General features: G+C 37.0%; 1 protein-coding gene across 3 annotated transcripts in view; it reads right to left on the bottom strand.

The window, feature by feature from the left end:
- The window catches only part of UVRAG (UV radiation resistance associated), a 302,584-nt gene that overhangs the window by 193,438 nt on the left and 85,377 nt on the right, over nucleotides 1-23,769 (bottom strand). For all 3 annotated transcript variants that reach the window (XM_074400911.1, XM_010334331.3, XM_003923486.4), the window contains exon 6: nucleotides 13,941-14,026. In XM_074400911.1, coding sequence (XP_074257012.1) covers nucleotides 13,941-14,026 — 86 coding nt within the window. The remainder of the gene's footprint in view (nucleotides 1-13,940; nucleotides 14,027-23,769) is intronic.

Raw genomic sequence — 23,769 nt, forward strand, 5'->3', positions numbered from 1 at the left:
TATATTGAGGGAAAAGAAGTAAAAGGACTCATGTGGTCGTGGTCATAGAGTCAGAGACACTCCTCAATAGCAAACCATTAAGACCTCCTCCACCGGGAGGCACGAGGCAAGGAGTGTATTAAGCACACTCTGAAGGGCTCCAGGAAAGCCTATTAGGAAAGTCTCCATTGTGTGGGTGCCACAAGACTCTAAGAAATTCCTGGCCCATTTTATGTTGGTGCACCATCAAAAACAATTTTACTGGGAAGAGTAAGGGTGCTGTAAGGCAGTCTCAACAAGATAAAAGAATGTTATGGGGAACTCCTCCACAAGAAAGGGAGAAGTATAATGGAAAGGCCTTTACCACTAACCTGACTTGGGCTCTGCATGACTTCCTAGCTGAACACCTGGGAACTACAGTTCTCAACTTTTGGAAGCTTCAGTTTGCTCACCAGGACAATGGAATTGTAATAGTAGCATGGCTATTATGAACACAATAAAAAGACGTATGCTAATTTTTAGCATTTAAGTGAAATGCTATTTCACTTAATAGCATTAATGTATTTAAGCAAAAATTAAATACTCAAATCTTATTTTCCTTCTCAACCCCCGGTGTAGGCCCTTTGTAGAAAAGGAATTCTGACTTATTCCTAGAACACAACATATTTAGAGATTATTATTAATTTCTCAATGAATGAAAGACCCTTTGCTTGCTATATCTGTTAATCTGTCCTACTAGAATATAAATCCCTAAGGTAATAATCTGGCTTCTCATTTTACTAGAGTATTTCCAGTCATAAAGAATCGACTGTAAGAATAAAGGTATTACAAAGTGCACTCTCAATAGATAAATATGCCGAGTCTCAGATTCTCTTCCAAGGTGAAACATCCACTTTTAGACCAAAAGTTACTGCAAGGGCCAGTTGATATCCTGATAAACTTAACGTATTAATTCTCCTAAAATCTTTGATAAGTTTTCTTAATAAAATGGCATGTAAAAATCAAGTTATGGGTGGGGTAGGTGTTTAATGGTAACTGGTTATTTTTATTGGCAGAGACATCAGGGTGAACTCACTAAACCTTGGAATGCTGCCTTGGAACATGCCTGGCACCAGTGGGAATGTAGAAGTTACAAGGCAGCTATGAGAGATGTGACGGTAAAGCCTTAATTCGCAGTGACATCTTAAACAAAGCAGTCTCAGTAAAGTAAGCCTGTGAATTCAGGTCAAAATTAAAGGACAGGGGCAGAGACAGAGAACATCTCTTGGGCAGAAGACTACATATACTTAACTGCCCTCAAAGAATGTTTTACTTCTTTATGCTGATTTTATTCTTCCTATTTTATTCTTCATTCACCTTTTCAACATTAGAAAACTGACTTTTGCTCTACGCCAAGAGTTCTGAAGACTGTTTTGGGGATGGCTCATTTAACTTGCCCATTACATTTTCATTCTCTATTAAACATTCAGTAAACTAGAGAAAATGAATTTAGTAGCATGAATTGCCTATAAGAGGTCCCAGTAAAAGACTACGAGATCTATCAGTAAGTCCTGACTACTGGTTCTCTCGTTTAGTAAACTGTAGTTCATTTATAAGCAATGCTTTCAACATTAATTTTTCATTAGCATGCGCTGTATCCAAAATGAAATATTAAGTTATTTCATTTTAAAAAATATACTATAACTGTGGTGAAACACAGCCAAGGTTAGTAATAATCATCTTTGGAAAGATAATTAAAAATCTACCATTTTTAAAGTTTCTCCAAAAATCTACCTGATTCAGTATTATCCAACAGGATTGTATTTTACCCATTTCTTCATTCATTCATTTAACAAACATTTGCCAAGCATTCACTCTGAGCCAGCTTGGTCTATATGCTAGGAACAACATTGCAAACTAGAGCTATAAATTCCCTAAACATATATAGTCTATATTCTCCATTCTCATTCTGAGAAACACTTTTCAGGCCAAAGTATCCGAAATACTTTTAGTTTACATGAAAAAAGATTATGATTTCAACATCAGAAAGCATCCTGTACAGGAAGAGTTTATATGTAACAACATTTCTAACTAAAACATTAGCACAGTTTCTGGTCTTAATTAGAAAATGTGCTACAAATTATTGAAATGATTGAAAGAATTATAAAATAAAACTATGTGCATTATTTTAGCAATAATGTTGGAAATCTAGAGGAAATAGATGGTTTCCTACCAAAAAGCAAATTGTCAACAATAAACCAAAGAGAAGCAAGAAAAAATAGACAAAGCAATGAGCACTAAGCGGATTGAAATAAGACTTATCCTTATAAAATGCACCTGGACTGCACGATTTAATAGCTAAGTCCCAACCTTCAAAAAAACTAAAAATTTCCAAGATTATTTAATCTGTTTCAGATGGTGATGATGATGACAGCTGACACATACAATTCAGACACTGTACTAAGCACTTCACATTAATACCTTTAATCTTCCCAACAATCCAGAGACAGATGCTCTTATCATCATCATTTTACACATTAGGATCATGAGATAAGATGGAAAGCTTCACAATTCATTCACAATTCAACTTTAAGATCTTGGGAGAGATGGTAATTTACACCCTCCCCTCACAACAACAAAACAACAACTGCTAAAAACTAATCTCGTTTATAAGTAATGATCAAAAGAATAAACTACAGCTCGCCAATAATACAACATTGGGAAATCCACATACTGTATTACAATTATAAAGTTAGAAGAAATATAATATTAATAAATGTGGAAAAGCATTTCAAAAAATTCAGTAAACCAGTCCTAATAAAAGCATTGAGTGAATAAAAAGAATTATTGAAAATATTTTTCTTTTTCCTTTTCCTTTTTTTTTTTTTGGAGACACAGTTTTGCTTTTGTTGACCAGGCTGGAATGCAGTGGTACAGTCTCCGTTCACTGCAACCTCCACCAGCCAGGTTCCAGTGATTCTCCTGCCTCAGCTTCCCAGGTAGATGGGATTACAGGCACCCGTCACCATGCCCAGCTAATTTTTGTATTTTTAGTAGAGACTGGGTTTCTCCACATTGGCCAGGCTGGTCTAGAACTCTTGACCTCAGGTGATCCATCTGCCTTGACCTCCCAAAGTGCTGGGATTACAGGCATGAGCCAACACGCTCAGCCAGTATTTTCCAAAATTAACAGAAAATACCCTGAACAGCAAACTACCGAACTTTTTCAATTAAACTGGGATGCTCACAATGCCCATTACTTTTCAATATTATTTTGAAAGTTGTAGGTTTAACAAATGCAGTAAGACTGAAAAATCAGTATAAACATTAGAGAAGAAAGGCCTATCCTTTTACTGATGATAATGTGTATGCCAAAAAAGGAGAAGTTTCCTTTAAAAATAATAACAATAAAAACAATTAGATGCATTACTAAATGTAAATAAGATTTTCTTAGAATTTTAGCTTTTCCTTAAAATAGCAGTAAGCACACAAGAATGGAAATGGAACACCTATTTTGCATAAAATACTGTAAAAACTATAGCATATTTTTTTTTTTTTGAGACGGAGTTTCGCTCTTGTTACCCAGGCTGGAGTGCAATGGCGCGATCTCGGATCACCGCAACCTCCGCCTCCTGGGTTCAGGCAATTCTCCTGCCTCAGACTCCTGAGTAGCTGGGATTACAGGCACGTGCCACCATGCCCAGCTAATTTTTTGTATTTTTAGTAGAGACGGGGTTTCACCATGTTGATCAGGATGGTCTCGATCTCTCGACCTCGTGATCCACCCGCCTCGGCCTCCCAAAGTGCTGGGATTACAGGCTTGAGCCACCACGCCAGGCCAAAACTATAGCATATTTAAAAACAAATGTAACAGAGAGGCAAATGACCATATGAAGAAAACTATAAAATTTTGTTGAAGGAATAAGATAAAACATAAACAAATGAAAAGATAGCATGTTCTTGCATAGGAATACTAATACAAAATGAGAGCTTTCCCAAAATGAATGTAAAAATTCAACTAATATAAAAATTTCAATTAAAATTCCAATAGGGTTGATGTTTTAAAGATAAAATAAGCTTAAAGTTCACATAAAAGAATAAAGTTCTGAGAATAGCAAAAAATAGTATCAAAAAGAAGAGCAGCAAGAGGACTTGCCTTACTTGACATTAGAACACAAAAAAAATCCACTGTAATTAAATCAATCTGAAAGTTATACAATACACAAAAAGATAAGATTTAAAAAAAAAAGAGTGAATTCAGAAATAGGTCCCAGTATATCTGCACTTCTAAAATATTACAAAAGTATTATTTAAATTCAGTGGGAAAAGAAAGGTGCTGACACACTGAATTCATCTGTGAAGAAATAATTTCTACCTTACAAGATATGGACTATCTATACAAGATATTTAAGGATATCAGATATTTTTAAAATATCAGGATATTTTTTCTTTTACGAATTAAAAGAAAAAAAGAATAAATTGCAATTTGTATTAACTATTTAATTTAAAAAGTAAAATAATATAAATCTCAAAGATAACAGAAAATATCTGTTGAAGCAAGGTACAGGAGAGTCCTCTTCAATGCAAGAGTGCCCAGAAGATATAAAACAAAAAACAGAATTATACAATATTACAAATAAGAACTTTTGTATAAGGTATCATAAGTCAAGATGTAATTGTCAGATTTGGGAAAAAATACCAAGTGTTCTTAGAAATTACGAGAAAAATGCTAGCAACTCAATTTTTTAAAAATAGGTAAAGTAAATGAACAGGCAAATTCACAGAATAATATCCTAAATTGCTAATAAACTTAAGAAAATATATTAAATTTCACTTGTAGCTCTAAGTACTTGCAACAGGGTGACAAAAATTAAAGTAATACTGAAGTGTCATTTAAACTCATCAAATTAGTAAAAATGATAAAAAATGGTGATAGCCATTGCCAGCACAAAATCAGCATAAGCAGTAATGCCATTTATTCTGTGCCCTTTGGGAAAACAACCTGATGTCTCTGAAAATTGAAACAATACATACCCTTTGACTCAGAAATCCCACTGCTGGGAATGTAATCCGTGGAAAACAAAATTATCATAAAAACAAGGTTATCTATGTATATAAATATTTCCTTCAGTAATGTGCATATTGTCAAAACAAACAAGCATTAAAAACCAGAGCCAGGAGAAATATTATATTAAATGTCTATCAATAGGGTAGTGGCTGAATAAATATGACACAGCCACACCATGGACTATGATCAAGCCATTAAAAAAGTGAATTAGAGGAATGTACACATAGAACATTGAACAAGAAACCCAAGTATGTATTTCTACTCCAATTTTATAAAACAATAATTCAAACCATATATATAAACCATATAGAAAACAGGTACACATATATCTATAAATCATAACTATGACATATACATAGAGACTATGGGAAAAAATACAGATGGATACACATCAGATTGTTAACATAGGTGAAGGGTGACTGGGGTCATGTGGACATGTGTTCTGAGTTTGGGTGGTTTTCTGGCAGCGGAACTAGGGAGAAGAACTTAAAGAAGATAAGCCAAAAAATACGAAGAAGTGGGAGGGGAAACACTTCACCCTCTAATTACTCCCGTATTTTGCTTAAATCCTATTTTTGTAAAACTGTGTGTGTGTATATGTGTGTCTTTATATGTAGGTATACATACATAGATATAGCTGTATTATATGTAAAGAGATGAATAAAGAAGAATAAAATGTGCTGCTATGCATAAATACAAATTTTGGTCCACCAAGACTTACATTAAATACCAAAATTATTTTATTTTAAATTTTGATTGAAAACCTTCCTAAATCTTCTATGTCCCTGCTTTCTTACGAAGGCTCAGATAATTACAATTTTCTATGTTGCAGGCACCAATATGGCATAATGGAAAACAGCAAGTGCCCTGGGGCCTGGCAGATCTTTATTCAGACCTGCTTCCACACTTAACCAGCCTGTGGCCCAGGAAAGTCTTCTGGCCATTCAAAGCCTGCTTCCTCTTCTGTTAAATGGAGACATATTATTAAAAACGAAGACAGTGCACTCATAATTCCCATGGGCAACTTGAGTTATGAACTGCAATACAGAGATGTGCTTGGGCCAACCACACACACAGCAGTTGGCTAGGTTTTTTTATTTAGTCGGCCTCTTCTTATAGTTGAACTGTTTCTCCCCCTCTCTCTTTTTACATGAAGTAGTGAGACACAGCTGTTTAAAAATCCAAACACAGTGACTATAAAGGTAGGACAGTAGCTAATATGATTTATCACTCAGCAATATTCCAGAATCAAAGAATACACCACAAACAGAGCAAACTATCAGCTTTCACTTCTTGCTGTTAGTGTGTCTATTTTAACAGTAATCCTCTTAATTCCTCCCATAACTTACTGAAAATAATCATACAGAAAATGGGTAAGAGCCTAGACTCTACTATGAAAAGTAAGTACACGAGTTTTAGTATATAAACTTTGTAAAGTCTGCTTACAGCTGGGTTCTTAGCTGTATTCTGTAGAATTGCAACTACCACTTACAGAGAGTCCATTAGGCAGGGAGGGGAGAAAAAAAACTCTCCTGCAACCTAAAAGTTGGTTACCATATCCATAATTTTAAGATGATATAAACAAAGTTATACATTTATACTTCTCATCTGATCTCTCTTCTAAACACTGTGCTAATGATAATTTATTGGTTGTGAGCATTTTCCTGTTAAAACTGGAATTTTATAGCTGAAAGTACTTTCTAGCAAAGTGAGGGGAGGGGAATTTGCTTCTAGAGAGCCAAATAAAGATCTTCTCAAAACACTTATAGAAAAGGTTAGATTAAAAGTCACAAGGCCGGGCGCGGTGGCTCAAGCCTGTAATCCCAGCACTTTGGGAGGCCGAGGCGGGTGGATCACCAGGTCGAGAGATCGAGACCATTCTGGTCAACATGGTGAAACCCCGTCTCTACTAAAAATACAAAAAACTAGCTGGGCGTGGTGGCGCGTGCCTGTAATCCCAGCTACTCAGGAGGCTGAGACAGGAGAATTGCCTGAGCCCAGGAGGCGGAGGTTGCGGTGAGCCGAGATCGCGCCATTGCACTCCAGCCTGGGTAACAAGAGCGAAACTCCGTCTCAAAAAAAAAAAAGTCACAAAATCCTGAAAATCTTACCAGATGTTGTGTGGAGAGCAGTGGCTGAAAGAAAGAAGCAGCTGAAGGTTCACAGACCTGACTGCATTTTCAACAACTTTTAAATATTAGCCTGGAAATTTTTTACAACTCTCATTTTACCAGATGCAAACCATTAGGAAAAACAAACCTTAGTCCTCCAGTAACCTGAACAATAGTTCAATTTGATCAATAGAAAAAGCACTTATTATCTGCTTAACATACACATAATATACACTGTCATAGGGCTAATACAAAGACCAACAAAACAAGGGTTCTTGCCTAAAGGCACTCTTAGTTTGGAGGTATTAAGAGGAGGGGAGGGAAGATCAGACAATGAATAACTAATTATAACACATTAAGTATTTCATAAATTATAGCTATAGATATGGAGTAGGAGAAAGTGAAATAAAGACCATGGTCCCTAAGGGTGTGTACTAAAAAGTCCTTTCAATATCACATTAAGAAGTATGAACCTTTCAGTTGCAAGTACTTAGTTGAACATGATGGATCAAAGCTTTCTAAGCCTAGCAAGTAAGAAAATCCATGTATCTTTTAAAAGATACTCTAGCAACTATGTAAAAGATTGTAAGGATTTAAGATAGACTGGTTTATATGATAGGCTTTAGAGCTAGAATGCCTGGATTTGAATACAGGCTCTAACACTAGTTTGTGTGTCCTTGGGTAAGTTACTTCACTGCTTTGTGCCTTAATTTCTTCATCTAGAAGATCAGGACTTAGGAAAATACAGATTAAAAACAAAGAAGGGTCGGCAGATGAAAAATCTCACCAAAGAATCAACATGATTTATCATCAACTATATCTATGACTAAGGGAAGAAAAATGAAAGAAACCAAAAATGAGTAAGATAACTGGCTTGGGAGACTAGGATGGTGATAATACCATGAGACAAACCAGGGAAAAGAAAGGAAAAGAAGAGTATTAAAACAATGAATGTAGCTCCAGACATGTTGGTGTTGAGGTTCCTCAGGGACAAGAAAGTACAAATATCTATGGTTGTTGAAAAATGCGCACTGGAAATTCAAAAGAGAGGTAGGACTAGAGATATAAATTGAAGACATATTAACATGTGGATATTGTTGGTTGTAGCTTTAGTAACACAAGAGGGTATTGTAGGGAAAAAAGAGTGATACAAAAGAGTTCAGGTAAGCTCACAAGCCAAAGGAACTCCTACAATTAACCAAGAAATGTTGGTAAGATAAAAGGGGAGGAGAAATACAGCAATAAAATAATCTCTTCCTTCAAGAAGATTTTAATGTCATTAAAGAGAAAAGACATACACACATTAAATATTTTTATTATGACTGTTTAGAATAAAAGTAACTTTGAAAGTAAAACCACCTTTGCAAAAATTATGAGTGACAGAAATCAGTCGAGATGGAGTAGCTGACTCCATCTTGCTTTTAGCCTCACAAGCTGTCTGCACATTCCTGGGCAGAGGCCAAGCTAACTATGAGAGGAATTAGTTTATAGTTTAACTTTAAAATAAAGATGATAACAGTCCATTCCCGAAACTAAGCTCCTCTTTATTACTTAGGGACCTAAGTAAATAAGAGGACCTTGTGACCTTCCCAATTACTCCTATAGATAGCATCACTATCATAAAATCTAAGACTGGTGCTTGAGGTATTTTTTTTCAGACCCTGTATTCTGATGGACCAGCTGGTGCCAAACAGGTAACCCATATCAAGAAACTGGCTCAACTGGTCTTATGACCCCCATACAGGAACTAACTTGGTACAAGAAGACAGCTTAGACCCTCTATGATTTCAGCCCCAACCCAACTAATCAGTATTCCCCATTTCCTAGGCCCCGGCCTACCAAACTATCCTTGAAACACTCTAGCGTATGAATTCTGAGGAAGTAGATTTGAGAATTATCTCCCATCCATCCACTTGCCACTGGCAAGTGATAATCCATTGGCCCTGTGATAGTTAAACTCTTTCTTTGCTGCAAAACCTGTTCTCCATGCATTGGTTTTTCTTGGCAGTGAGCAAGAAGACCCCATCAGGCAGTTATAAAAGCAGATACAGAAAACACTAGAAAGGCAGGGAGAGAAAGGAAAATTATGCTGAAAAGTGGAAAAGCTAGTGGCAACAAGGAGAAGGAACACTGGTTGGAGGAGAAGCTAATTCCAAGATGGGGTGAGTAAAGAGGAAGAAGAAAACTAACGTTTATTGAATGTCTACTATACGCCAGTGACTGTCCTAAGATCTTTCAAATAATTTACCTTATTTAATTCTAACAATATTTCTAATAGGAGAGACAAATCTTAGCCCCATTTTACAAAAGCAGACTAAAGTATACAAAAAGTTAATGCATACTTGCTCTAGGTCTTGCATCCACTCTACCTACACATGGTAGTTTAGGTGAAGGAGCAAAGCCCTTGCTTTTTCCACCATACTTCCACTTATTAAATTGGCAAAAGCAGGATATTTCTAAAGGAGAAGGGGAAAATAAAAATAAAAACTATACTAGAAAAAAAGAATTATTACTTTTCTTACTGTAACAGAGCTACCTCTTTGAAAAAGTATAAAAGAAAAAGCAACCAAAATATGAGTTTTTTAACACTAAAAATAATCTCTCAATCAGAGAATAGGTAAGATTAGACATGAATCATTGCTTCCAGTCTCATCCCTCGGGTCTACTCCACACTGACACCTTAGTTAGAATTCTAAACTGCAAACCTGACTACGTCACTTACTCCTCCTATCTTTACAATCTTTCAATAATTCCCTCTCATAAACAGGATTTAAAAAAAAAAAAAAAAACAGAACCAAAAGGAAAAAGCTACCTAATAAGATTATTAGAAAGCTCTCTAATAACTCTATATGCCTTAACCTAGAAGAAATCATGCTAAGAGATTTTTTAAGTTAACTCCTAAAAATAAATGCTTACTTATAATTCACAACACTGCTTAATAATCCATTCTAATTCCCTAATTTTCTCACCAGAAAATTGTAAAATAAATAAAATTTCAAATGCCAGTTAATAAGATCAACACCTTGTGGTGAACACCCTAAAATATCAAATATAACAATGGGTAAAGTTGCTCCTAATTAAATGGCTATAGAAAACAAACCCTTAATCCAGACATTTCCAAGGGTTAAGAAGCAATAGTTCAATTGCTATCCCACATTAAATGTAAATTTGGAAAGAACTGAACTGCTAATCTTTCGCAACACTAAAATTAGCCTAAATTCTTAACTGTGAGCCAAAGTATCTGAATAAAAGATCTTAGGTCACTATCCATCTGAAGGAGCTTTTTTTCTTTCTTTTCTTTTTTCTTTTTTTTCTGAGATGGGGTCTCACTCTGTCACCCACCCATGCTGGAGTACAGTGGCACAATCTCAGTTCATCCCAACCTCCACCTCCCAGGTTCAAGTGAGTCTCCTGCCTCAGCCTCTTGAGCAGCTGGAACTACAGGCATGTGCCATCACATCCGGTTAATTTTCGTATTTTTAGTAGAGATGAGGTTTCATTATGTTGGCCAAGCTGGTCTTGAACTCCTGATCTCAGGTAATCTGCCTGCCTCAGCCTCTCAAAGTGCTGGGATTACAGGTGTGAGCCACCATGCCCAGACTGAAGGACCTTTTAATACCCTGGTTTTAGGTGCTCCAAAGAGTGCCCATTTTTCTGTGACACTCCCACACAAAAAGTAGAAAGATCAGATGTATCCTAGTGGCCAAATAGCACAATGAAAGTTAATTAACTAGAATACACTCTCAAAAAACAGAATCAGGGCTGGGCGCGGTGGCTCGCACCTGTAACCCCAGCACTTTGGGAGGCCGAGGCGGGCAGATCACTTGAGGTCAGGAGTTTGAGACCAGCCTGGCCAACATGGTGAAACGCCGTCTCTATTAAAAATACAAAAATTAGCTAGGTGTGGTGGTGCCTGCCTGTAGTTCCATCTACTCAGGAGGCCGAGGTAGGAGAATCACTTGAACTCGGGAGATGAAGGTTGCAGTGAGCTGACGTTGCACCACTGCACTCCAGATGGGGCAACAGTGCAAGACTGTCTCAAAAACAAAAACAAAAAACAGAATCAGGAGACTGGGGTTCTAATCATGACTGCAAACAACATGTAGAAGTTTACAGAGTTAAGTGACATTAAAGAATTTAGATGTGTGTTTGCACATAAAATTACAGATCAAGTAGGAGAAATTTTATAAACCAAGAAAGCATCAGGAAAAGAAAAGATATACATTTTGTAAATGACTCCATCCAAGGGCAATGTTAGAGAGGAAACCATGAACTAGAGTTTAATGCAATAGGCATAAAATTAAGTTCCCTAAAAATCACTTCACATATAGCATGGCAAGCACTAAGGGAAAAGAGGATCATTTAATAGAGCAGATGATGGGGACTCTTTACTAATGTCTGAGAGAACAATCACCAAAAGTCCCATCTGACTCATCAACTTTGATAAGAACAATTCAAAGTTCCCAGTTCCAGAACAACTCCCTGGGTTCAGTAAATTTGGTTGATAAATTACCACTTAATCTGGCTTAGAAGAAGTATATCTGTTATTAGCTAGGCATGAATTATACAATACTGATGAGGAGACCACTATCAATAAGGCAGTTCAAATTACTGACACACCTGAAGAATCTAAAAAATACCCTAGATATGAATCCCTCAAGAGCCGAATCATTGCAAGATCAATTTTCAATAACTGAGCAATTCATCCAAATTAGCCTGACGACTTTGTATTTATGTAGGGTACTGTGTGTACCAACCAATTTCCTCAGTCATTATGCCATGTGTACCTTACAACCACCAGTTTAGGAAGGTGAGACTATTAAAAGGATCTACAAAAACATGCTTGTCAGAAAACCTTCAAAGCATCCTTCAGTCTGGCTCTTACTTCTGTGTGCCCTCGGAAAGATAAAACATTTAATGCCTCCTGGCTACAATCAAGACAAAGGCTATCTATCATCCCTGATGTGTGAAAAACGTTTAAGAGAATAAGATAGCCGGGCGCGGTGGCTCACGCCTGTAATCCCAGCACTTTGGGAGGCTGAGGCGGGTGGATCACGAGGTCAAGAGATCGAGACCATCCTGGTCAACATGGTGAAACCCCATCTCTACTAAAAATACAGAAAATTAGCTGGGCATGGTGGCGTGTGCCTGTAATCTCAGCTACTCGGGAGTCTGAAGCAGAAGAATTGCCTGAACCCAGGAGGCGGAGGTTGCGGTGAGCCGAGATTGCGCCATTGCACTCCAGCCTGGGTAACAAGAGCGAAACTCTGTCTCAAAAAAAAAAGAGAATAAGATAACAAATGTGAAGATGCTTGAAAATTACACTGCTTCCCCTTTTTCGAAGCACCAGAGGTTAAATAAATCAGGATAAATCAAAGATAAAGGCAGGATCAGATTAATCAAAGCATCCTACATTATACCACACTGCTTCGCAAGATCCAACAGTCTTTCTTCAGTTCCTGTTCTACATTACCACAGTGTTCGCTACTCCTTGAAACTATCCTCTTTTAGCATCTATGATGCTACACTATCCCAAATCCTCTTCTTCCTTAGTATTTTTTCTTTTAATTCTACTGTTTTCTCTAATAAGGGCACACAATCTCACATTTAGAACATGTCTTTAAAATAACTGTACCTATACCTCATTTTACTAAGGAAAACTGAGATCAAGAAATATTAGTGGCTTACTAACATTTCAAACCATTTCTAGACATTCTTTTTAATACTTGAAACTTAGTATGTCTCCAACTGAAGAGGCTTTAAAATATGTTTATGTATTGACACCTCCCACTATCTCCACCCTCTAACTTCTGAACCCTGTGTGTTCTCCTACATATCCTAAGCAGTCAAGGTGTATACATCTCTCAAGCAAGAACCAAAATTCAGAAAATGTATGTGGTTACTTTAGTCAAAATCATGTTCCTTAAGATGAATGGACACAGTCCACGTGACCAAACTCTATATCATCAAGTGTAATAAGATTCAAGTTCACAAAGGAAAGGCCAATTTTGTAATGTTTCTAAAATAACCATTTCTCCAAGCATCCTTCTGGATTCTTCCTCAAGTACATATATAGAGGATGTCTAATGGTCTGAAATGTATTATATGTCATGTAAACATTAAAAGTATTGTCAAAATCAAATTTCAATGAACAATCTGTCTGAGCAGGGTGAACATAGGTTGAGTGTCACTGCTAACTTTATTTGGAATTGCATTTATTTTGGTAGCTTGCCCCCTGGAAAAATATCCTTGATGATCTATCACATTTGAAATTAAAGCCAAATTTTAAAATCTTTCAAAATTAAGTCCAGATATTATGAAACTATAGAACTGAGGCCTTTAAGCCTCTGAGCATTAGATACATGCAAAGCTTTTTTGGCTTGCCAAACATAATTCTTTTAAGACGAAGAACAGGTCAAATCTCAAAGCCATGTTTGGGGCTGCTGAAGGGCTTTCCGAGTGATGCTGTAGTTGTTAAGACTTTGATAAGTCTAACTTTTGTACCTTTGATTGCTATTCTGTAGGGTACAGAAGACAAGAAAATAGCTCATGTCTGTTTTAAGATCACTGGCTTCCAAATATTCTCTCCCGCTGTCCAGAGAAAGGAAATGGTCTTCCAAAGACTTTGTAAAAGAGATAAACTTAAATCACTGTAGCTACAAAATTTAAGAGGCTTGTACTAAAAAATGCTAAGCTTAAATAACAGCCTCTAAAACCCCCATTAATTTTCTCATGTTGAAACGTCACAAACTCAAAATGAGAAAGATTCTTTAGAATTCAGGGTGATCGAAGAAGTTTCTTACCGTAGCAAAGAGAAGACATCATAAGAATTGCGAACACAGTTCTGATCCACCTGCAGAAGAATATTCTTCTGAGCAACTGAATAACCCTGAAAGACATTAATCAACAAATTAATCAAAACCAAACCAAATAAAATCTATGCACAAATTAATTATGTTTGTCTTTTTAAAAATATGACATATTAATAACTGAATAAATCTAAACTTTTAGAGATTCCAAATAGTAAAGTATATTTGCCATGTAACAGAAGTCTAACCTTTCAGGCAAGGAAATTTAAAATCAGTTTTGGGGGGTGGGGATCTGACAAGAGTGGAAAGGGGACGCACCCAGCCCAGCCCCGAGTCCTGCAGCCTTCCCTTCCACCACAGTGTGGGCCCAGTGATTGCTGCCCCAGCCATGGAGCAAGACAACAGCCCCCAGGCCCTAAGGGGGCAGAGCAGATTTGGAGGTGTCGCCCTACACTGCCACCCTTGTGCTGACCAGTCATCCCTAAAGAGAGATGACCACAGATCTTTGACCCACTTTGGTAATATCTCCACAGCGACAGAAGACGACAAGGATCACACCTACAATGAGAGGGCTCCAGATGATGGCTGAACAACACCTGGAGCGACGGCAGCATGGAGAGGTGCCTGAGGGAGCTGCTGAGAGCACAGGGACCCAGGAGACCTGCCCACCTGGGATCACAGACACAGAAGTGGAGTCAGGGCTGGGCACCTTTGGGCCATTACAAGTGCCTGCACAATCTATCCCCACAACTCAGGAGAGAGGCAGTAAAAAAATGCAGCACAAAGGAACCCTCAACCGATATGCCACCACTGGATTCCCAGAAGCCAGCTCAGCTTGAGAGAAGGAGGTATCCTGGAATCAAGACTGCAGTTTGGGAATGCCTGCACACTGGATTTGTTTCTTATGTCTTCACTTTTGGGGAAAATCTCTTGTTTAAAAAAAAAATAGAGCCAGGCGCGGTGGCTCACGCCTGTAATCCCAGCACTTTGGGAGGCCAAAGTGGGTGGATCACGAGGTCACGAGATCGAGACCATCCTGGTCAACATGGTGAAACCCCGTCTCTACTAAAAATACAAAAAATTAGCTGGACATGGTGGCACATGCCTGTAATCTACTCAGGAGGCTGAAGCAGGAGAACTGCTTGAGCCCAGGAGATGGAGGTTGCGGTGAGCCGAGATCGCGTCATTGCACTCCAGCCTGGGTAATAAGAGCGAAACTCCATCTCAAAAAAAAAAAAAGGTAAATTTGGGGTGAGGTCAAAAATAAAATAAAATACATTTTTTCTCACAGTTTCCCATGGAAACAATGTTTCACATTATAAATTGTGGTGAACCTCCCAAGGAAGCTCCAGAAGTCATTTTAACATATTATGTGACTCAAAAAGAGTATTAACAATAATATTTCAACAATGCCTAGCCATCATATGTAATGTTTTTATGGGGGAAAGGGCATTCCAAGTTCTGATTAGGAACACCAGAAACAAATATTTCCACTCTGTGGTACAAAGGAGTGAGGATACTTTCTAAAAAGAACTTAGGACAATTCCAGAAGAAGAACAGAATAGGTATCGCTGTCATTTAAGAAAGTCAGAGTAGGAGACTGATTTGAGTAATGATAAAACTCCAGTCTCCTGCATAACCAGTCTACATGAATTACTCTTTCCCTACTGCAATTCCCCTGTCTTGATAAATCAGCTCTGTCTAGGCAGTGGGCAAGGTGAACCAATTGAGCAGTTACACCACTGTGCTCCAGCGTGGGCGACAAAGTAAGACCCTTTCTCTTAAAAAAAAAAAAAAAACAAAAAAACGCAGAGTAAACAGTAGTTTAGAAGAAAAGACTCTGGACCCACCAGGATTCCAATTCAAGCCTTCAATACAACCACTGCATAATCTTAAGCAAGGCACCAGAGTGCTCTTAGTTTAACCTTGGTTTCTTCATCTGTAATATGGAGATGGTAACTGCCTCACAAATTGTGGGAATTAAAAGTTAATATCTGTAAAATGAAAGGTATGTGATAAGCACCACGTACATGTTTGCTATAATGCTAGTAGAGGCATTAAAAGTTATGTCACTACAGACATTAAAAGGATATTAGGAGAATATTATTAACAACTTCATGCTAATAACTGTGACAACTTAGATTAGACAAGTTCCTTGAAAAGAAACACAAAGTGCCCAGACACACTATGAAACATCTAAATAGCCCCATATCTACTTGTTTAGTGAATAAACAATTACAAATCTTCCCACATACACACACAAAAATCCATGTCCAAATGGTCTCACTGATGAATTTCATCAAACATTTAAGAAAGAAATAATATCCACTTTACACAAACTCCTTCAGAAAATGGAGAAGGGAACAATTTACAACTTATAAAACTAGGATCACTGATGCCAAAACTAGACAGAGACAACACACATACACACAAAGGAAATTATACAATATTCCTCATGAACAGAAACACAAAAATCCTTAGCAAAATATCAGCATATTGAACCAGCAATACATTATGAAGAATAAAAAGGACACAGTATTTACTGGATATAGCCTAAGAATGTCTAGTTAATCTACCTTTTAAAAAACAGTCAACTAGACAAATACATGAAACAATTCTTATAAATCTATCTTGATGGGCAAATCAATATAAAGATGTAATGTGAAAACAACAACATAAAGATGGGGAAACAGAGCTATACAGAAGCAAAGCTTTTTACAGTATTAAAATTAAGTTGGTATTAATTCAAACTAGGCTGTTATAAATTAAAGAAGCTTATTCTTTAAAAAGATCAACTTTGACAAATCTTTTTTTTTTTTAAACAAGTCGGATTCTGTCACCCAGGCTAGACAGTAGTGGCGCCATCACAGTTCACTGCTGCCTGGACCTCCTGGGCTGAAGCAATCCTCTTGCCTCAGCCACCTGAGTAGCTGGAATTACAGGCGTGCACCACCACACCCAGCTAATTTTTGTATTTTTTGTAGAGATGGGGTTTCTCCATGTTGCCCAGACTGACCTCAAATTCCTGGGCTCATGAAATCCTCCCACCTCAGTCTTCGGTTAGCTGCAACTACAGGCATCCACTACCATGCCCAGCTAATATTTATTTTTTTATAAAGCGGGGTGATGTTACTATGTTGCCCAGGCTGGTCTTGAACTGGACGGAAGCTATCCTCCTACTTTAGCCTCCCAAAGTGCTGAGATTCCAGGCATGAGCCACTGCACCTGGCTCACTGACAAATCTTAAGGTAAACTAACTAAAGAGAAAAGAAAGAAGACTCAGATCACTAAAATCAGGACAGAAATGGGAACATTATTACCAACCTTACAGAAATAAAAAGGATAATGATAGAATATAATAAACAATTAATTGTACGCCAAGAAATCAGACAGCCTAGACAAAACAATACACAAAACTACTAAAAATGGCTCAAGGAGAAACAGAAAACCTGAACAGACCTATAGCAGATAACGAGGTAGATAAAATTTGTAATCACAAAACTCCCACAAAAAAAAAAAAAAAAAAAAAAAAGCCCAGAACCACATTATTTGACTGGTGAATTCTACCAATTATTTAACACCAATCCTTCTCAAAGTCTTCAAAAACCGTAAAAGCAAGGAAACTCTTCTTAAGTTATTCTCTGACACCAATACTATCCTGATACCAAAGCCAGATAAAAAAGTCACAAGAAAACTATAGCCAATATCCTTTATGAATACAGATATAAAAATTGTCAACAAAATACTACTAAAACTGATCTAGCGGCATATTAAAAGAATTATAACCCACAATCTAGCAAGTATTTCTGGATATATGCCCCAAAAAAGTGAAAGCAAGGATGGGAAGTGCCATTTGTACATGGATATTCATAGCAGCGTTATTCACAATAGCCAAGGGGTGGAAGCAACCCAAGTATCCACAGACAGGTGATGGATAAACAAAAGATGGTATAGTCACACAATGAAATATTATTCAGCATTAAAAAGGAAGGAAATTCTGACACATGCTAAAACACTGATGAAGCTTGAGGACATTATATTAAGTGAAATAAGCCAATCAAAGGAAAACTATTACATGATTCCATTTATATGAGGTACCTAGAGTAGTCAAATTCACAGAAACAGAAAGTTGAAGGGTAACTGGCAGGGCCCAGGGGAGAATGAGGAATTATTGTTTAATAGAGAGTTCCAGTTTTGCAAGATGAAAAGTTTTGCAAGATGAAATACATGGATAGTGGCAATAGTTGCACAACAATGTGAATGTTCCTAATGCCACTTAACTGTACACTTAGAAGGGTTAAGATGGTAAATTTTATATATTTGTAATTTACCACAAAAAAAAATTTTAAAAAAGATTGTACACAATGAACAGGTGAAATTCATACAGGGTATGCAAGGGAGTTTCAATATATAAAAACCAATCAGGCTGGGCGCCTATAATCCCGGCACTTTGGGAGGCCCAGGGAAGAGGATTACTAGAGCCCAGGAATTAGAGACCAGTCTGGGTAGCATAGTGAGACACCATCTCTACAAAAAAAAAAATTTTAAGAAAGAAATTGGCTGGGCACGGTGGTGCATGCCTGTTGTCTGAGCTACTTAGGAGGCTGAGGTAGGAGGATCACCTGAGCCCAGAGGTTTGAGGGTGCAATGAGCCATGATTGTACCACTGCATTCCAGCCTAAGTGACAGAGGAAGACTCTGTCAAAAAAGAAAGAAAAGAAAGAAAGAAAGAAAGAGAAAGAAAGAAAGAAAGAAAGAAAGAAAGAAAGAAAGAGAAAGAAAGAAATAAGGAAGGAATAATCAATGTAATACACCACAATACACAGTCATCTCAGTTGATGCAGAAAAGCATTTGACAAAATTCATCACCTTTACATGATTTAAAAAAAAAATTCAACAAACTACGAATAGAAAGGAATTTCCCAGCCCTGATAAAGGGCATCTACAAAAAACCTACAGCTAACATCATACTCAATGGTAAAAGACTCAAAGTCTTCCCCCAATATAAAAAACAGGAAAGACAAGGTGATTGCTCTTCTACTCAACATTTGTAATCTAAGTTCCAAACAGAACAATTAGCCAAGAAAAATAAATAAACTGTATTCCAACCAAAACAAATAAAATGGCATCCCATGTTCATGGATTTAAAGACTTAATATTGCCAACATAGCAACAATACCCAAAGCAATCTAGATATTCAATGCCATTCAAATTCCAGGAGCCTTGTTTACAGAAATGGAAAAGCCAATTCTCAAATTCATATGGAATTGCAAGGGGCCAAAAAACAACCAAAATTATATTGAAGAGAACAAAGTTCGAAAATTCACACTTACCAATTTCAACTTAATACAAAGCAATGACAGTCAAAACAGGATAGCACTGACACAAGGACAGACATATAAATCAACAAAATAAAACTGAGAATCCAGAAATAAACTGATGCATCTATGATCAACTGATTTTCAAGAAAGGTTCACAGAATATTCAGTATGGAAATAACTCTTCATCAAATAGTGTTGAAAAAACTAGATAGCCACATATGAAAGAATGAAGTTGGACCTGCCCCTTCATTCTTTGAGGTAATTAACTTTTTAATTACCTCAGAATGAATCAAAGCTTTAACTGTAAAACCATAAAGGTGGCCAGGCACAGTGACTTGCACCTGTGATCCCAGCGCTTTGAGAGGCTGAGGCAGGAGGATCACTTGAGGTCAGGAGTTCAAGACCAGCCTGACTAACATGGTAAAATCCATCTCTACTAAAAATACAAAAATTAGCCAGGCATGATGGCACACGCCTGTAATCCCAGTTGATCAGGAGGCTTGAGGCAGAAGATTGCTTGAACCTGGGAGGCAGAGTTTGCAGTGAGCTGAGACCACACCACTGTACTGCAGCCTGGGCAACAGAGTAAGACCCTATCTCAAAAAAAATTAAACATTAAAGAAAGCTAAAAAACTATAACACTATTAGAAGAAAACACAGAGGTAAATCTATATAACCTTAGATTTACCAATTGATTCTTAGATATGGTATCAAAAGCATGAGTATGAAAAATCAGTAAATTATACTTCATTAAAATTAAAAACTTTTGTGCATCAAAAGACACTATCAAGTAAGTAGAAAAACAACCCAACAGAATGGGAGAAAATATTTATAAATTATATATGTGATAGAGGTCTAATATTCAGATGATATAAAGAACTCTTACATTCAACAACAAAAAGACAAACAACTCAATTTAAAAATGGGCAAAGAACTCGAAGAGACAATTCTCCAAATTAAGGTATACAAATGGCATAAAAAACAGAAGGTAAGTGTTAGTGAGGATGTGGAGAAATTAGAGCCCTCACATATTGCTGTTAGGAATGTAATGGTCAGCCACTGTTAAAAAAGAAAAAAAAAAAAAAAGTTTAGCAGTGCCTCAAAAAGGTAATCATAGAATTATAATATGACCCAGCAATTTCACTCCTAGGTTCATACCCAACAGAACTGAAAACAGGCACTCAAACAAACAGTTGTACACAAATGTACACAGCAGCACTATTCAATATAGTCAAAAAAAAAAAAAAAAAAACAATAGAAACAACATAAATGTCTATCAACAGATGAATAGATAATTAAAATGTGTGTGTGTCTGTGTGTGTACACATACAACAGGATATTACTCAGCCCTAAAAAGGAATGAAGCACGTGCTACCTGTAGATGTAACACCAAAACATTATACTAAGTGAAAAAAGCCAGAACAAATGGTCACATACTATATGATTCAATTTGTAGGAAATACCCAAAATAGGTAAACCCACAGAGACAGAAAGCAAATGAGTGTTTGCCAGGGGTTTGGAGGACAGCAAAATAAAAAGTGAGCATTTAACAGGTACAAAATTCTCTTTGGGGATTATGAAAATGTTTTACAACTTGACAGAGATGGTGGTACGCAACATTGTGAATGTACCCAGGGCCACTGAATTGCACACTTCAAAATAGTTAATTTATGTTACATTAATTTCACCTCAACTTAAAAAAAAGGGATGCTATACGAAATAATCTACACATTTTGAGGACAGATGAGGAAAAAGAGAACAGAAACAGGAGACAGTCTTATAAACCATCAACAAAATCCAAATAATAGGAGACTTGGGAAGTTGATTTAAGATTCTCAGGAGAAATTATTAATGATGTTCTACTTAGCTTTTCTTATTTTATGCAAAAAGTGGCCAAGTATTTTTTCTGACTGTAAAAAATTTATCCACACTCACCAACATACAACTAAAAGCAACACATATAACAGGGAAAGAACATTCAACTGAAAGCTAGGATCCTGCGGTTTTTTGTTTTTCTGTTTTTATTTTTCTGTTTGCGAAAAAGCGATTTATTAGAGGGGGCCAGAGGGGGGGCGGAATGAGAGAGAGACAGCTCCCACGTGGGAGGGGACCCAGAGAAGGAATCCTGGATCCTGGGTTTTAATCTACCCTGCCTATCACATAAGTGAGGAAAATAATTTAACTCTTCTAGGCCTCAGTTTCTTTAATTATAAAATAAGATGCAACTACTACTAATAAAAACAATAATAAAAAATAACAGCAATATTGAGAGCAATGTTTATATGCATTTACATACAGTGTGGTAGACAGAATGGTATTTTACATGTCAATGTTAACTAACTGTTAATATGTTAAATGTTAACACATTTAATACTCACAAACCCCTGTGAAATAAGTACTATTATTATCCCCACTTTAAAGGTGTGGAAACTGAGACACAAAGAGGATTAAAGAGAAGAGCCATGCAGTCTGGCTCCACAGCCCATGTTCTTAAGAACCAGGCTATACTTGATGATCTCTAAGACCTTTTCCAATTCTAAAATTCTGAGTCCATGTACATTTAAGGCAATTTAAGGACATTATTAAGCCCTTCTGTTTCAGCCATCACTTAGCAATTAACATTCTTGAAATATGCTAAGAGCCTTGTTCTGAATGACATCTAACTTCACCAGATGTTCGATCCCAGACTTCTGATGAAGGATTATAATGGAAAGAAATGGCTCATTTGTATCTGGTTATCTGTGTGAGATACTGCCAAGTGCCAAAGAGCCCAGAAGAGATTTACATGTCACTCAAAATTCTTCTGAAGTCAGGCCCAACAATTCTTCTTCAAGGAATGGAATAGTAACCAGTCTGGGTGAGTGCCTATTAAACTTCTCAGGAAAACAGATAATTCCACATATCCAATGAGGAGGAGTAATTCCAGGCAAGTCAAGTGTATTTCTAGATGAGTGGTCAGCAAACTTTTTCCACAAAGGGCCAAATAGTAAATGTTTTAGGCTTTGCAGGCCACATGTTATCTCTATCACATATTCTTATTTTTTTCTTTAAAATTATTTAAAATGTAAAGTCATTCTTAGTTGCAAGCCACACAAAAACATGTGCTGGAGCACAGTTTGCTTACCCCTGTACTAACTCATTGGATGAGTCACGTTTTAAAACATGTTACTATATATTTTGAGAGTTTTTAGCTGTAGCAACACAAGACTGTCCTTAACTTCATTAAAACTACAAAATTTATACAGGAAGAACCCAGGTACAGCATTATACATATACTTATTCCTTTCAGTGTTTACTGAACACATAGATGGTGTTAGTCAATTATTACTACCGTCCTCACAAAGTACACAACCCAGTGAAGGTTCCAAGTAAATAAAATAATACAAGAGTGCCATAAGAAAGGTTTTTTTTAAAAAGCTACAGGAGTTCTGCTGCAGTAAAGATTCCATCCAGTAGAACAGGAACATCAAAGCTGCAGGGGTGGCAGTGTTAAGGATGGATTAAGTAGTACTGAAAAGTGATTGGCAGTGAAGGAAAGTCCCACACAGACTGAACACCTTTAGCCAAAGCACGACAGTAGGAAAACACAAGCTGCATTCAGAGAAAATTAAATAGTGGTCCAATTCGTTTAGCTTCAGTGACGTTGAAATTATTTGGATCCCTGGAGAGGGAAGTAGTGGGAGATACAGCTGAATAAGTAAGTGAGGAGGGCCAGAACACAGCAAGCCTTGAATACCACGCTAAAATGTAAAGACAACCTATGGGCAGTAAGGACTGATGAAAGGTTTCTAACAGTCTGGGTTATAATCAGAGCTACATTTAAGGAAGGTTACTCTGGTATTGACAAATGTGATAAATTGGAGGGAGAAGACTGTCCAACTACCAGATAGGAGGCTACTGTAAAAATCCATACATACTAGACATAATGAGGGTTCAAAATCCATCAGTGGCAAGGGTAATGAAAAACAACAGAAACAGAAAAAGAGACAGAGGAGTAAGGTGGGTAGGAGGAGGAAAAGGAAGGAGATAAAAGCAGAGCTAGAACCCAAAGTACTATACAACTGACTGAATTTGGGCTGATGGAGAGAAAGCGATCAGGGCAGACATTTGAAGACATCTAGCAGACAATACAAATTTATTCTATACAATCTTTAAGCAAAGGCATAAAAAATGAAAGTGTGCTTTAGCAAGATTAATGAGGCAGCAGTAAGACAGAGTGGATACAAAGAGACTAGAGTCCACAGCCCCAACAGGAAACTACTGCAGCGACCCAGCCCTTTGGGAATGTTGATCTGAGTTTGGATTACGGCAATGGACGTGGAAAAGTAGCCACAGATACCAGAACTATTTCAAAGAAGAACTCAGAAGAGTCTAGTGGCTGACTAAATAGAGTGGATAAAATCTAAAAAAAAAAAAAAGTATCAACACTAACTATAAAATTTGAGGCCTGGATAAATTAAAAAATAGTTAATAACGACATGGAAAACTGGATGAGAATGCAA

This window comes from Saimiri boliviensis, chromosome 6 (genome assembly GCF_048565385.1).
Source record: "Saimiri boliviensis isolate mSaiBol1 chromosome 6, mSaiBol1.pri, whole genome shotgun sequence".
Lineage (NCBI taxonomy): Eukaryota > Metazoa > Chordata > Mammalia > Primates > Cebidae > Saimiri > Saimiri boliviensis.